This window comes from Pseudochaenichthys georgianus, chromosome 17, assembly GCF_902827115.2.
Source record: "Pseudochaenichthys georgianus chromosome 17, fPseGeo1.2, whole genome shotgun sequence".
Classification (NCBI taxonomy): domain Eukaryota; kingdom Metazoa; phylum Chordata; class Actinopteri; order Perciformes; family Channichthyidae; genus Pseudochaenichthys; species Pseudochaenichthys georgianus.
This window is the reverse complement of record NC_047519.1, coordinates 19,286,201-19,303,179: the sequence shown is the minus strand read 5'-3', so window position 1 is coordinate 19,303,179 and position 16,979 is coordinate 19,286,201. Positions and strand designations below refer to the sequence as shown.

General features: G+C 42.4%; 1 protein-coding gene across 3 annotated transcripts in view; it reads right to left on the bottom strand.

Moving 5' to 3' along the window:
• The window catches only part of mast3a (microtubule associated serine/threonine kinase 3a), a 30,838-nt gene extending 14,628 nt beyond the window's left edge, over positions 1 to 16,210 (bottom strand). Inside the window, exons 1-7 of one of the 3 annotated variants that reach the window (XM_034104083.2) lie at positions 15,968 to 16,210; positions 14,595 to 14,626; positions 7,471 to 7,559; positions 6,724 to 6,796; positions 4,920 to 4,940; positions 3,167 to 3,251; positions 423 to 580 (exon numbers count right to left, since the gene is read on the bottom strand). In XM_034104083.2, the coding sequence (XP_033959974.1) occupies positions 423 to 580; positions 3,167 to 3,251; positions 4,920 to 4,940; positions 6,724 to 6,796; positions 7,471 to 7,559; positions 14,595 to 14,626; positions 15,968 to 16,009 (500 nt within the window). In that variant the 5' untranslated portion in view covers positions 16,010 to 16,210. Of the gene's footprint in view, positions 1 to 422; positions 581 to 3,166; positions 3,252 to 4,919; positions 4,941 to 6,723; positions 6,797 to 7,470; positions 7,560 to 10,354; positions 10,754 to 14,594; positions 14,627 to 15,967 lie in introns of those variants that run through there. The other 2 variants (XM_034104081.2, XM_034104082.2) reach the window with 2 other exon arrangements.
• Between the last annotated feature and the right edge of the window lie 769 nt (positions 16,211 to 16,979).

The following is a 16,979-nucleotide window of genomic DNA, read 5'->3' as shown; positions in this document are numbered from 1 at the left end:
AGTTAACCCCTTGGGAACTATTTGAAGGCAATAAGAAGCGCGTTACACACCCTCTGGAGCTATTTTAGAGAAACATGGACACCTGTCAGTCATCGTATTCCACATTTAATGCACGCAGTAATTCCAGTGTGTTTTTAATAGCATTTGAAAAGTCAAATGAAACTTTTAGAGGGTTTTAATCTCGTATTGAACTGTTAAGCGTTAATACGAATCTTAACGCATGCATTTCACATTATAGTGAAATGCATGCGGTAAGTTCTTTTTTTATTAAATAGATGTTACCAATTATGTTGAGATTTTACAATTAGAGCATTTTAAGACTTTATGATCAGCCAACCACGAACACAGTAAACAAGCCTGGATGTGTGTGTGGTCCATTCTTCTCTGCAGTAAAGTTCTTTAATGACTCAAATCCAGGCTACCTGAGACTGCGTGAACGGAGCCTGACAGGGGGCGAGGCCTGCGCTCCTTCTTCGTCTGCCACACTCTCCGTGCTCCGGAAATGTTTGAACAGGAAGTGGAGATCATCTTGCGTGGGCTGGAAGGGCAACTGGTGCAATAACTCCTGGGAAGAAGAAGACTGTGGGGTAAAGGGAAATAGGGAATGTGGAAGAGAGAAGGAAATAATAATCAGTAAACTAGAATATATTCCAATGTTGCTATTAAAGCAATAACTGGCTAAAAACTGTTATTCCCCACTTTGCAAATGTGTATCCATATCAGGTTGTGCTTCTTTGATGATAGAACAGCCTGAGTTAAATGCTTTTTCTAATAAGAGACTCACACAGCTGCTCTCTCAGATTCACTCATTATCTTGTTAATGCTCACAGTCTAAAAGGTTTCACGCTCCACTATAGTTCTGAATTAGATGTAACATTTTAAAAAGGACATGCTGAGAAAGGTCTGCAGTAAAATAAATCACCATGAATCCCTATAGTTTTCAAGAGGACTCTGTGAGCTTTAGTGTTCTGCTCTCCAAAAGCTTTTGATTTCTTCCCTGCTGCAGCACGCCTGAGGCACGCAGTGGCGGCTGTTGTGTTGGCCGTGCATGCATTCATTTCCCCTTTCCAAGACAAAATGTGTGACACGCAGCCTGGAATTTATGAGAACTCCCATCTGGCTGGGATCTTGTGTTTCACTTGAGGAAGAGGTAAAGAGAAGTGCGGGTTCATCTGACCGGAGGAAATAGACGAGCTAAACCGAGACAAGAAGAGAACGGAAAACAGAGCGAAAAACTGAAAATAAGGGACAGAAAGAGGGGGAGAAAGATACCCCGAGGAAGAAACTAGAGACGTGTCAGAAGCGGGCGAGAGCAGCATAAAGACTTCACTGACAGCGAGGCTGAAAGGGGCTTTGTGTGGGGAAGGCTGACCTCACCGTCTCCAAGCCATGTGGTTGGCTATACAAAATTACAGACGTGACAGAGGAGAACAGGCATTGTTTTTACAGCCAACTGCAGTTTTAGTAATGACTTTCTCAACTTTCTCAAGATAATTAACACGGAAACCATCAACAAATAGCTGATGGGGGTTACTGGGCCATGTGTTTTGACTTTTCCTTGAAAGGAAGTGAGGAAATGTTAAGTCCCTACTCATGAGTGATGTCATTCAGGAAATAGAAGTCATGTATTTTAACAAGACTCGTGTTATTTTAGAGATAAGGCCGAAAATTCCAGTACTTTCCCCATGGTCGAAAGAGTACGGCCCAAATCATCTTGGTACAAAGTCATGTAATCAGCATGGTCACATGGTCAAATATTACCTCTTTGTTCCCATTAATTATATTGAGTTTAGAGTTGATTTCAGGAAGACAAACAGACCATATAAAGTTAAATGTTGTGTTGGATTATTATAAAAACGTTAATTTGTACTCATTCTAGGAAAAACAAAAGATTGATTCATATCTCCTGTCTGTAGTGGAACGTGTGTGTAAAGGCTGATGAAGGAGTGATGCATCATGGTTGGACATATCCTGTTATGAGAGAACGCTCGTAAACTGTTAGCAAAGGTGTTATGCCGTGTTATGCATACCCACTGCACAGCGTAACGCAAAAACTCCCAGACATTTCAATGATTTGTACGGCAAAGTTAGGTTTGGAAACTATATCATTTCCTTTTTGGCGGGCATGCATGACACGGCATAACACCGGAGCCTCGCTGCGGGGAAGCTTTGGCGCTGTTGCGAGTTTGTTCTAATCTGTCAAAATGACAGACTGCTTTCAGATTTTTCCGTCATTGTTAAATAAAATCCATCATAGGTGGAAAATATTCGGTTAACGCGACCTCTGCTGTCGAGGCTATGATCGACCAGACTGTCAAGTAGCAGTGTGGTGATGGTGTGAATTTTTCCACCTGTCTCTGAGAATGTGTTCAGTGTCTTTGCTTGCATTGGTTAAACAAATGACCTCAACTGTATGCTCTGCGGATGCCACAAGGTCTGTGTGAAGTGAAACTCCAACCAAAATGAAATATAAAACAGTCACATCCTGGTTTTAAAGAGCGAGTAGTTTGTGTTAACCAACAACAGAGGCAGTTCAGTCAAAGACATTTCTCAAAGCTCCCCTGCAGAATATTTGATCTCTATCTATATAGACTCTTCTTGCAATATTTATATTGTATTAGTAATTACTTGCACATCTCAAAACATTCTCTTACACTATTGTATCTGTTTTATTTGTTTTATGTCCTTTAAATGTTCATGTTGGAGGAGCCTGTGACTTAAGTTTTTCATTGCCATATCTACACTTTAGCTAATGTGTACATGACAATAAAGCCTTGAATCTTGAAAATAAATCTTTAATCTATGTCTTTTCCTGTGAGTGACAAAAAGGTATAAAAAAAACTACCCTCACAGCTCAACTCAAATATGGTCCAAGTGCAGAGAACTTTATGAAATAACTCTGGGGTCCACTGTAAATCAAAAACAATTTATAGGTTGATTTATTTCCTACACTGATCTTATGGGATTTATAGTTCAGTCAATCAACACCATAAGCTTACAGGACACTATTGCCCCGTAAACTGGCTGATACGCTGACTATAAGTAACACAGGGAGCTAAAGGGTCCCCTGGCAGCGGTTTAGAACAAGGTTGAATGTCTGATGAAGGAAATGAGACACACTGACAGGGTAGTGAAAACATTGAGTGAGACACAGCAAGAGACTTACAGATACTGATGAACTGGTAGCATTGGTGCAGTATCCAGACGAGGGAACCGACGCCACGGACCACCGTCTCCCGTCCACTCTGCTGCTATAACACAACAGAAGAACACTGCTAAGAAGAAGCTCACCATCACATACACAACTTGCACATCCTGTTGACTGAAACTTCAAAGTGTACACCTGCATTTTATGCAAATCTGCTCTTTTAAAAAGGGCCCATGTCATGCTTTTCTGGTTATTACCCGTCCCCTTGTGTGTTATGAAGGTTTTTATGCATGTAAACGGTCTGCAGAGTCAAAAACCCTCAAAGTACACCCTGTAGCGAGTAAAACTCTAACACAGTCTATGCTGCCCCAAAACGCCTCGTTGGAGATTTCTCATGTTCCATTGTTTACTTCCTGGGTGCTGTGACGTGTGAATACCCAGAGGCCACACCCTCTGCCAGCCTTTCACGAAACAAAGCTTCCCAAACCTTTCAGCGTTTCATGCCGGATATGTACAGCGTAGGGCACTGAAGAACGATGCTGTTCCTACTTTGTTTGGACCAGCGGGAGATTCGGGTACACAACCTGTAAGTATTCATTGTTGTTTGTGTATTTATGATGTTTGAAACAAACAAGGTATCTACCACGACTGTTTAAATGGGTAAACGTTTTTCGGGCTAATAAGTTGGGATCGCGAAGAAATGCTCTCCGCAGACCCATTCTCACAGCGTTATAAACCTTGTTTCTTACTCAATATCAAGCCACACTTATTGTTTTTACTTCGGCTGTGAGTGTTTGTGTGCGCTCAGGATGAGTTTCTCTTGTTCTCGCTGTATGGCCGACCCGGAAACCTGTCCGTTCCTCGCAGCAACGAGCCTCGCAACTTCCCGACCAATCAGAGCACACTAGGCTCACAGGGAGGGCGTGGGGCAGGAGCACCAACAAGCCGTTTAGGACAGAGTGAATACACATACTATACAGAGATGCTGTATGAGAAACCAATGTGAGTTTGGAAAATTGCACGATATACATGTAAATCTATTTTAGTATACCTCAACAATGGAATTATGATCAGTGGAAATGGCCAGGCCATGGGACCTTTAAAGGTCTCAGATATATAAAAAACATGTCTATGAAGTGTTTTGCTCAAAATACCAAACAGATCACCCATTCTAGTCATACCCCCTCTATTTCAGCCCTGTGGGGCTGATTCTGGGTCTGTAGCTTAAAAAAGAAAAAAGAAAACGAGAGGCGAGAGCTCATGCAGGAGAATTCTACCCAGATATTCAGCTACACGCCGCCATTAATAAATGTCATATCATGTTCCAAACCACATCAAGGATTATTTCTGAAACAGTATGGAGCTCAAATGCTTTTTCCCTTGCGGGTTTACCACAAGGTGAGTACCTTTTTATATCCTGCTTATTTACACATATCTCTGAGTGTTAGCGATGCTTGCTAATGTAAACAAAGACCATATTACTTCCAAAACATTACGCATTGTTTCTGATAGGGCCTTGGGCGTAAAGCCAGCCCACATTTCCAATATTACATCATACAAGCATGCAAATTTGTATCAGCTCCGTTGTACCCGTTTTTTTAAATTGTGGGTAAGGAGGAAAAGAGAGAGGGTTGTATTTCCAGACACTTTGTGAGTCTACTGACACATATTTATGTATAAAAGACATCAAAAAGTGCATTTTGCATGATAGGAGACCTTTAAGAGATCATATGTAGTGTTGATAAAAAAGAAGACGCAGTTGTTTTCTTACCTTTCGTTGCGGGCCAGTTGGCTAAAACAGTAATAAGGAAGACACAAATAGAGAAGATGAGTTATAAAGAAGAGGCGCAGGCAGAGACACGAAGTGAGAGGGAAAATATACAGCGTTTAATGATAGTGACAGAGTGCGTCTGGCTGTCAGAGTCAGAGCGGTTTGTTTGTCACAGCTCGCAGCCACTGGCAGTCTGCTGCGGAACACCTGCCAAGCTGCCATCACTCTGCAGCACCGAGACCCATAGACACCTGACTCATTAAAGACACGCACACAAACCAACAACATACACTTCTGACTGTGCCTACACATACACCATGAAGAACCCACTTATCCATCACTAAAAACTGTACGTGATGCCCCTCTGCTTTTCCATCCAATATGGCATTTAATTTTCCTCCCTGATTCCATCTGTGATAACAGAGAGGCTCTATTTGTTTCTATCACAAACAAGCTCTTGGGAACATGCAGTTGAATCAGCAGTGACAATCCAATTGGATGGTTCTGCTCCGAATGTGACTGATCTGAGGATTAGTCATGGGAATAAGACGTGTTTGTTTTCTCATCTGGTTCATATCAGATATGCATGTCATCTGCTATGTATTACCAATCGCCTTACTGCTGCTGATGCTACGTTGTTGTATTAAGGTCCTGCAAGGCTTAAGAGGAAATAAGCTCAAATGTAAAGCAAGGTTTTAGAATCGATGCCTGGGGTGTCAAGGAGAAAAGTGTTGGCACACCCTCAGAATAATGCCTCTTTAATGGTGCAGCTAAACGATAAGCCACAACCTTGAGTTGGATCCTTGATTTAATTTTTTGCATTTATTCTTGACGTCAATACCAACTATTTGTGTGTGGTTCTCTCATGTTTACATGAAAAAATTATTGCACAAACAGCAGGGCAATACAGCATGTGTGAATATGAAATACACCCAGAGGAGCTCTTTAAAAGTGCAGTCACAGCATCTGTCTCCACACAGGCAGCTAAAAAGGTCTCAACAAATTCAGATGAGTCATGCAGGCTCTTGCGAGGCTTCCCCTCTCCGTCCTCCAGCTTATGCTGCAATATGCCGTGCTTCACTGCAACATCAAAGGCTAATTCATAATACATGACATTCCAGATGAGCAGCATATACATTTAGAGCACCTTCAATGACACTGAAGCAGCAACCATGTTCTGCAACTGAACGAGGGTGCAGCTACTTTTCCTCTAAATCCCAGTGAGTCTATGTGCAGTTGCCACAAGCATGGTAAGAGAACAAGCTTTGCAAATGTCCCCCATAATCACAGAAGCCGTGAATAATGAGCGTGTGCAGCGACTTCCTGCCTTAATTGGCTAGACAAACGCCGGGGTCCAGCGAGTGGCCCTAGGGCCTTTCAACTAGTTGGAGTTACTTCTCCATTGCCTCATTTCCACTGCAGGGTCCAAAGGGAACAAGCCAAGGCATGTTCATTATTCACGCAACTAAGGTTCCTCTCAAAGAGGTCATTTTTATGTTTTTTATTGTACTGCCTTAAATGAGTGACAGTGTTTCTCTTGTTTAATTTATGCATTAACCTAGATAGAAAATAGCAGCATTTATGTCTTTTGTTTTCATCGTTCTATAGTTTTGTGACCTCTACTGGAAGATGAACCTCCTCGTATGGTAAAATATGCACTTAATCTAGGCATCTGCACTGCATTTTATCAGTCTTAGTAACGCCGCAGTTTTTGTATTGGATAGGGAAAATATTTCTGTGGTTATGTGGCTGAGCTCAACTGCCTTACAAGTCCATAGTAACAAGCGTTTGAGTTAATCCTTACCTGCGGGCAAACTGGAAATTGGCAGAGGTGCTGGCAGAGACATTTCTGGGGCTTTCTGAAGGGCTGCTGCCAGCTGAAGAAACACAGTTACAAACAGTGAGAATGATTACAAGCTTAAATAAACTATATATATGATTATGTTAAATCATTACCCGAGCTATCTTTTGTTTTACATTTGAAATATGCTCAATGATTATTTTGCACATGACTTTACTTCAGAGTTCAGCACAAAGCTAATCTTACATGAACAGTATCACCCCATAGAGAGCAGGACGTGTTGTTGTTGATCACACAACACTAGATACTATTGAAAGGGTCACTAAAGGGTTTTCATGTCAGCCAAGCACTGCCACACCCCGAGTCACAAAAAAAAAAAATGGGTGCAGCAAATGAATGAGTCTCCATATAGCACTGCCGGCAGCTGAAGACGGAAAGAGTAGCCTAAAGGAAGCTTCATGAACAACATCGGCATGAGGAAAACTATTGTATGTCGTGCGAACATTTGGCTTGCTGCCTTAATTGAAACTTGATCAACAAACCACAGTGAAACTAGTGATTGTCTTGTGACATGCATCAACAAACTAAATAAGGCTTAAGGCGCATATACTCAACAAAACAGCTAATGTGGTGGTCTTCTCATTCTATCTTCATCCTCTTGTGTCTACGTAAAGCATGTGTAAAGAGTCTGAAACAATAGCACAAACACACAGCTGAGCAGACACGCAAGTATCATCAACACACAAGTACCTGTGGCAAGTGGGAGAGGTGAAAGGGGTCGTGAGAGCGTGGGCGACGTGGTCCCGACCGCCAAACTCCTTCTTTTGTTGTTACGAGAACTGTGAGAGGAGGAAAACAAACAGCAGAGAGAAAAAGCTTGTTAGGCAAGACAATTACAAACACAATCGCCAAGCAACAGTCTTTTATCAGTACAGTAAACAGTCTTGAGAAATAAAACAGGCGACCTATGAACTTGAGTTGTTGATCCTGATACAGAAAACACTGATAATTGCAATGATGTCATGATACTGGTGTTTATATGTACACATAGCTACAAACATGTATGCATGTAACTATATTAAGAAAAATAGAAAGTAATGTATGCACCGTTACATTTGGCTAAGGTGTCAACACGTATTAAATAGGCTGCATTTTGTTTGTCTTATATGAAAGAAAAAGTGTTTCTGGCTACAGGAGTTACTAAAAGGAAATAATCGACTCCCAGGGAATAACAAGGAGTGGTTGGTAGGGTGCTACACTAAAGTATTACAGAAGATAAGATTATGTGTACTGTGTCTGGAAGTATGTAAGAATATAAGAAACATCTGAAAGAGTAATGGTTGTACCAGTGGGAGTACCTGATCCTATAAATCATCCGTCTTGTACAAAAAACGTAAAGGAATAAATGGACCCGATGACTTCCATGACATAACATATATCCACACCATTAAAGATTCATCACCACGGAAGAATACAGTCTGTATCCATACGTAAACAATCTATATATAGATCAGTTTGAGTGTGTGATTAAATCAATTATCAAATTGTTTTCCAGTGCACAGTCAGAGGTTGAACATTTGATGCATCTATGGATTCTAAGTATGGTAACATGGAGAAAATCCAAAATAACTACACTGTTGACCACATACATTTATATCGATATTGCAAAGTTATTGTAGGGTTGATTATGGTGCTTTCATTAAATATTTACCCAATGAGACTTATCTAAGACAATATCGATAAAACATCCATTTATTGCCACGTTTTATTATCATGCTGCTGTTGTGTTTATGGTCATTGCTTGTGTTGTTTTGATGAAAGTTGGTTTTGCCCTTTCTGTTTAGCTTCAACTTGAAACATGTGCTCATCTTGTTAGAAAATGTTTGTTTAATTTCTGTATATTTTCTTAAAATACACAAAATTGCTACTTTGCAGCTTTTCTTACAAATAAACAATAAAATGCAATATAACAAAACCATTCAAATATGTCAATCACTTCTTATAAGCTCCATCAAGGAAACATATTTTATTTCAAATGAAAATCCCGTAAAGACAAGACTGGCAGACCAGTTTAAAATCTGGCATGCTTGACAATGTGCGATGACTCAACCAGAAATATGTTGGTGACAATATGATGCAACTACTTCGATGTTTTGATTTGTCCACTTCTTGTTCCTGCTTGTGCATATATGTTTCCTGGAGGCCTCTCACCCATTGTCTGCCAGGGTCTTTATACAGAAGAGAATCCCTAATAAACTAGATATAATCCCATCATGCTCTCTGTTTCATCCCAACGATGTCAAAGCCTCAAATCTCTTTCTCTCTCGCAATGACCTAAACTAATTGAGGGTCTGAGATGATTACATATCCTGACGTTTCTGGGTCGGTGCTGAGGCAGACTCACACGGCCCCCAACCCAAAACACAGTCAAAGTGGCAGCTGCGGCACAGCAACAGAGGAAGGGGAGAGCCAATAAATGCTTGAGTTTGGCTTCAACAACGCACCAACCAACCAGAGGACGACACTGTGAGTGTGCACCATTTTCTTCTTATCAGAAAGTAAATAAACAGACACCTTTTTCGCACTACAGAGACTAGGTCAAAATAGGCATGAAAGCATCACTGTATTACCGTGAGCACGAGAGAGCTTCATCAACACTTCGCAGTGACTGGGCTACTCAAATGTAGGACTAACAATACTGGTGTGTATGGCCAATGAAGGCAGCCATGTAGCATGATGAATGTAGGCCACTGACTGAGATGCAGGCCTGTATGTTTCCCATGTCTGCTGATGGTGAAGGGGCTGCATTTATTCACAGAGCTGACTGAATGTCACGCTGTGTTTAATGGGTTACATGGCTGATGCATGTTCCCAAGCTTTATGGAGTGGATGGTTTGACACGCCACTGAGCTATTAGCATAATACATAACATATTTAAATATGAGAGGTTTCTCCCAAAACTCATTACCAATGGGATTGCAGGGTATGGTATTGACAGCAGCTAAGACATACTGAGCTATAATTAAACAGATTTACTAGTGAAATATACTACAATGGGGGGAAATCCATCAATTATTATTTGGTCCCTAAGAATTTACTGAAAGCCCAAAACACCCTTAGTCATTAGAGGGCATGACAGGCACATTTGACCGCTCTACTTTTTGAGGGCTGCTTACATGTATATCACAGATAAGGCACAACTACATCAATAGAGCCCCACTAACCACATCAGTGTATCGATCTGCATTTGGAATGTGTCGCTTTATGCGACAGCTGGTGGCAGACAATGCAGTCTGCCTCCATACACAACACTCTACAATGGCCACGTTTCTGTCGGAAACAAAAACTAGGGCGGATGTAGCCGACACATACAGTACCGTACTGTGGGATATCACACACACCACAGAGGTATTTTCAATGTGAGCTGCTCGCTGGTAATGTTTCCATACAGTGTGGGGGTTGCGTTTACGTGCTGTGAATCAAATAGCTCACCATAAACGTTCAACACATTGCTGTTTGCCAGACAGAGGATGGCACCGCTCAGCAGGGAGCTAATGACAACTCAAGGCAGGGCAGACGCCTTTGCTTTGCGGCACTGTATCGATACATATTTAGAATCAACACATTTATTTACCTTTTTGATCTTTTCATCATGGCCCCAGTCACAAAACTAGTTTTGTAGCTCGGCAACACGGTCCAATAGTAGTTTTGGTCAGACATGGTGACAGATAAATCCAATCCAGATATGAGAATTGTCCTCTTGTTAGAGTGTGAGCATCATGCTAGACAGTCTTATTGAGGAGTTGTTATTATAGGTGGTGGACTGGTTAGTCTAGTACGCAGTGTCCAGCGGCAGGAACTCCGGCTAGCTTCGGTACAAACTGACCCCGGACCCCGGGTGCGGCGGCTCGGTGATGAGGAGCGACTAAACCAGCCATGTCCCCTTCCCCCTGTCACCAGTTTACGGTCGGAAACAGCTTGTCTTCCGTGGGATGTGACATTATCGAGTGATGGTCAAGATGTAAAGAGTGATACAAAGTTTCCAGCAACCAGCAACGCCGCACCGCGCAGCCGCACCAGCTCAGCGAAGAGAGGAGGGACTAATGATGCCTTCAAGCAATGTCGGAAATCTGCTGCTAACGTCTAGAAGACATATGACCCACCCAGCGAAAAACAGAAAGAAGGGTGAGCAACTTAGTATTTCCTTTGATATCGGCATCGAGACACCGGCTTGTATGCCATCATTTTTAATAAAGTCGAACAAATATCTAAATCTAAAATCGCACAACCAGTTTCATCAGGGAGACGAGCAGACATGAATGCTGCATTTTTTTGTTGTCGTCAGGGAATAATGAGATCCTCATAAGATTTAATGGAAGGGCTCTGCTGCATATGTTGCTAATAATACAGAAATGTTTTCTTATAATGTGAAAACCAAGCCTTTTCTTCGTGAAAACAACTAAAATCATCTATCTTCTCAAGGCACAGTGGCAGCAAGGTGGTCCAGACAGCCCTCCCACTAGCAATGTTTTCCAGCTCCTCCTGTGGGACCCTGAGGCGTTCCCAAGCCAGATGAGATATATAATCTCTCCAGCGTCTGTGTCTTCAACCAGTTGGATGTGCCTGGAAAACCTCCAAAGGAATGCACCAGTAAATGTACTTGTCAGATGCCCTGACCTCCTCAACTGGCTACTTGTGATGCAAGGAGGCATCAGCTCCACTCAAGGTCAGGCCACCATCATCTGCCCACCATCATCTGCAAAAAGCAAAGAACCATTTCCAAAGTCCCGAAACCGCACCCTCTCCTCCCTCTTGCTGCACCTTGAGAACCATTCAATTAAAACAGGATTGGTGACAAGCAAAAACACTGAGGCCAACAAGCATTGAAGCTATTCACAGCCAACAAGCATTGAAGCTATTCACATCCTTCTGTTACACATCTGGTACCCTAAACTTCCGCAATACCCCCCACAGAACAAACCCCAGCTACCACAATTGTCTAATTCAACCTAAGTCACCAAGACATGTGTGGGTAAACTGCCATGACCCCTTTAATAACACTGTAAGGGTTAGAGCGCTGGTCTACCTTTATACAACCAAGAGAGAATACTAACAGCTCGTCCTGGATCTGAGGTTCGTGATCGGCCATAGCCTCTTTTCCACACCCTGTCCAACACTGAAGGGCACCATTTTAAAATCAGGGCTATGCTATTTGTATACTCATTTACAGCTTCAAGTCATTCGATTATTTGCATATTTGTTTGGGAATTACCATTTCCAAACAAATATGCTTGGAAATGCATATTTTGACTCAAGCGCATGTGCGTTTGAGTCAAAACGCACATGCTGCATAATCATTTATTACATTAAATGAATTCAAAGGATTGTCCAAAGGGGCCCACAGATCATTAAGCCCCCAAGCAAGTTTAATCCAGTTAAAAATACACAATTTTAGCCAATGATGAGATCAATTCCATTTTCCACAGACACACATCGAGTCTCGGCTGAAATAAACGGTGCACCTTTATCAATAACATATAGTGTTGCCATAAAGTAATCATACAGGGTGCAACAGAGAAATACTGTCCGACCTAAAATTCCACCTAAAAGGAAACATGACTGACAAAGGAAAAGCAGTTTGCAAGTTGCACAAACAAATAAATTGATGTGATCTGCTGTATGAGTGACTCAAAGACAGGGAAGCCTGAGGTAATCTCTTCTCTTAAGACAAGGGGAAGTCCCTGAACAGGTTAGAGACAGGGAAGAGATTGATGTTGATCTGACTGAGGCGCCTCCTATTTTAGCTGGAAACACAGAAGCAGGTTCCTTCATGCTGCTCATAAGTGTCCCTCCTCTGTTGACACAGCTTGATAAGAGCTGTTAGTGTAAATGTCCAATTAATCCCAAAGTAAGTACCTCAGGAAAAACCTTTAGAAACAACAAACATTGATTAACATGTTAGAGCTGGCTCAGCTTGTCTGGTAGGTTCACATATTTCAATAGATAATCACATAGACAGCTAATTATTGACTGTAGCAAAATGTGAGAACTGATTCGTAATGTATATTCCAATAAGCATGACAATAATATTCCAAGCATACAGTAATTCTCCCACTGCTATCGCATCAGAGACTCTCATGCTTCATCTCTATCTCTGCTCTCCCTCTTTAGGCTGCGGCCCCACGAGGACGAATTCGGTCGTTTGCGTTACTGTTTAGTGTCATATAGACCGTTCGGCCACACGAGGACGACCGAATATGGCACTAAACGACTGAGGAAACGACAACGGGTCCCAAGGTGTCTAGAAATGCATACGCCACTCTCTGGGGGTTCAAACAGCTCCGTGTGTGCGCCCTATACGGACATTTTCAGATCACTGATAGTGATTGCGCAATAGCCCCGCCTCTCCCCACCTCTTCTGCTCACCTCCGTTTACCCCGCGCCAGTGCTGAAGTGTTTCGCCACCAACAACAACAACAATGGCGGATCGCAGAGTTGCTATTGTGCTCCGGACGCTATTGACCATGCTACAGTCGTTTGTGCAACATCTACAGCAATAATGATGAGGCAATAGCCCCGCCTCTCCCCACCTCTGCTGCTCACCCCCACGTCAAAGTAAACTGCACCCTGAATTCAGATTATTTCTTTTTCTCTCGCGAGTGAAGTCTAATCTGACAGGACGGAGACACGCAGCTCTGCTCACCTGCAGCTCCTCCCTCTGCAGCAAAACACACGCTTCAAGTCAGATCATCACCCTTAGCTATTTTAATTACCTCTCAAACTCCCTAAACTAGTTATAAATATGTTTATTTTTACAGTCGGCCGGGTCACTGATTACTGGATCAGCTGTTGCATGAGACAGACACTGGCGCTGTCCGAAGAGAGGGAGGAAAAAGAGAGGCTCCGTGTATTTTATCATTATATTATATAGAGTCGTTATTCATTTGTTTTAAAGCTCAATAAATAACAAAGAAGACCTTTGACCGGCACTTTTATAATTTTGTCCGGAAGATTTCAACTTTAATACATGCTGACTGGCGAAAAACTCTGCCCGGTTCCCTCGGCCCCCACCACGGAGAATAAACAGAAGGGCAACCATGACAACCTTCTTCTTCGCTGCTTTTGTGGAGGAAGTTACAGCGCCACCTACAGGCTCCTGCATATGTACTGCAGCTTCTCCAGCGGTTGGAGCTAAACGGAGCGGTCTCGTGTGGGCAGACACTATCCGGATAATTATTGCATGTGGACGGAAGCCGTTTGCGATTGCGTTTGCGTTAATCCTATGCGTTTAGCCGTTTTCGTCCTCGTGGGGCCGCAGCCTTAGTTTACGTCAAACCTGTCCGAGCGGTGAGACTGCTCTACCTTTCAGGCAATCCTCATTAACAGATTCAGAAGTTCTTGTCTCTCAGCAGAGAGTCAAGTAGAATTAGAATATAATTGGGAGGGATGAAACCCTCTTTAATGGTCACACATGCAGAGCACACAGCACACACAGTGAAATGTGTTCTCTGCTTTTAACCCATCCTAGTACCAGGAGTAGTACTAGGAGCAGTGGGTAGCGCCCGGGGAGCAATGAGAGTGAGGGGGGTGTCCAGTGCCTTGCTCAAGGGCACCACGGCAGGGCAGGAGGTGAACTGGGACCTCTCCAAGTAGCAGTCCACACTCCACATTTTAGGTCTGGTCGGGGACTTGAACCGGCGACCCTACAGCTCCCTGTCCAAGCCCCTACTGACTGAGCCACTGCCGGACAAGCACAAGCACAATGAAGCTGATAAATGATAGGCACCTGGCTGGGCTGGTTTGAGGAGAAAAGGGGGATGCAAAAGAAGACAGAGACAAAGAGAGCATATAATAAGTCAGTTGGTAATACTTACACATTTCCCCTGCGAGGAAGACTCAGTTCTTTCTAGAAAAGAAGACATGGGAAGTGTTGAAATGAGAACACAAAAATGCTGGAAACATTGCTTTGACATGCAGATATCAGCTATGGGGTTTTCAGTGTTTGGCAAAGGGACTTCAATATATTTTCCTCATCTAGGGATAGTGATATTTAAATAAATTCTGCTGGTATGAAAAGCTTACTCCTCATAAGGAGGAATGCATGATATTTTGACGCCTTAACAGGCACAACATGCATTCATAAAATGCTTACCCTTTTCTAGAAATCCCACGCATATTCCTTTAAACGCAGTAATCACATTATCTGCAGATTGCCCTAGTTTCTTGCATGACAAGTGGGTCGTCGAGTCATTTAATGACCAGGATACAAATCCTCACAAGCCCATGGCTGTTTGAGCTCAGGCAACTGCAACCCTACCCTTGCCAATCAGGTTTGACAGGGAACAGTTGAAAAAAAAATATTCGGAGGCTACACTAATTTCATCCTCTACATTTTTCCAAAAGATCTCAGAAGTCTCAGAAAGTGACTTGTTATTGTCTCAGTCACAATTACAAACAAGGCTGGTATTGTAACACACCAAAACATCTGGTCTGTAAACTGTACTTTGAGCTTTATCACTAATGTCCAAGTTTCATTTTGTAGTTCTTTATTCTAATATTGTTGTTGTTGTGTGTATTTCACACAACATACTAATTTAGGGAACAATAACTTCCCCACAACCACCATTAGCATTATTTGTAATGGCAGGCCTGCACTTACATTTAAATTGCAGATTATTGCAAGAAAGGAAAGAAACCAATTATAATAAGTGGATGGAAACACCCAGTTTGGACCTGTGAGCCTTTCATAAAAGACCAGGGGGAAGAAAACAATGCAGCTCCCACTACTCCATTTATGCAGAAAATATACACATGAATGAACTATAGAGCATGCAAAAAGCATTCATTATTCTCGTTCTGTACATTTGTGAGTAATAAACCAGGCATCTAGGAGAAGATTAAAGGGATGTACTGCCAATCATCCGAGCGGCGGGCACCCTTGGGGTTTTAAGCTCCTGTCACCAAGGCAACCAGCTACACTATAGTACCAATGGACAGCTCCAAAATAAACACATGTAAGACCAACAGTAATTTATGTGCAGCAATTCTGTACTACAATTCACAATGGTGCCGCAGGCTGTTTTAATGAATGGACACCAGAGAATTGAGCTCTACAGATAATAACATGTTTAAAGCAGAAGAAAAATGACAAAATATAGAAACGCGGTTCTTGGCTCATGATCAACATTTCCTAGCGTCTAGTTTGCGTGTAAACAGCCACCCGAGCTGTCATGAAGTCTCCATTTACCTGTAGACCGCGGCGTCTCAGGATATTCGGCTCATCCATCATTGAAGACAATAACAACCCAAAGAGGATCTCCGATCAGTCAACCCATACTGCGCCCCTTCCTCTCCCCACCGTGCATACAGTCCTCCTTGCTGCCGATGCTTGCTGCTTCTCCACCAAGCAACCCCTCCTCCAACCCGGGGCGAGATACACGACTGGCCCCTGAAAAGGTGGCCACCTCTGGGGCTGATCACCTGATTGTGAGGGTAGGAAGGAAGGGTAGTGGCTGTTGTTGTGGTTAGTGAACCTCAATCTATTAATGAAGTGAGAAGGAGTGTTGACCCCACCCTCTTATTGATATTCTGTTATCACTGGCCATGCAAAATTGACTTACAATACAAAACAGCTTTTCTGTGAAGCACTTTAAAACATCCAGACCAAAGTGCTGTACAAAAGATAAATAAGTAAATACAAAAAGCACACAGCTCAAAAACCATAAAATAAGTGAGAATTAAAAAATAAATGTATCACCAGATACACAAGTGTGTTGCCACTTCCTCTTAATGTAAAGTCCTTTATAACCTATAGGACTTAAAACAAGCATTTATATTCACCATGATGTTATCACGTTACGCAATAACCTGGAACTGTTTACACATGAATGCCCTAAACTCTCCAGTAACATATGCAATCCACTTGTGTCCATATGTTGTGGTATGCAGTTCATGTGCTATTCACTCATCATGTAAACTAACCCAGTGCCTGTTGAGTGGGAAAACAGAGAGGATGCAGAACAATTGTGCCTTGAAGTTAAGATGAATAGCAGTGACTGATCTGTCACACAGTGGTGCCATGATGTTTTTTTCCCCTCAAAAACTACAATGGTTGGTTTCTTGTCCTGGGACGTCACATGTCCATTTGTGTGAGCCAGAGGGATGTGAATCCCTCATTGTTCTCTGGAGCAGTTCAGTGTTTACAGTTGAAAGTGTTGGATATCCAGCCTACAGAGTGAGTGTATCTAGAAATACGTTTA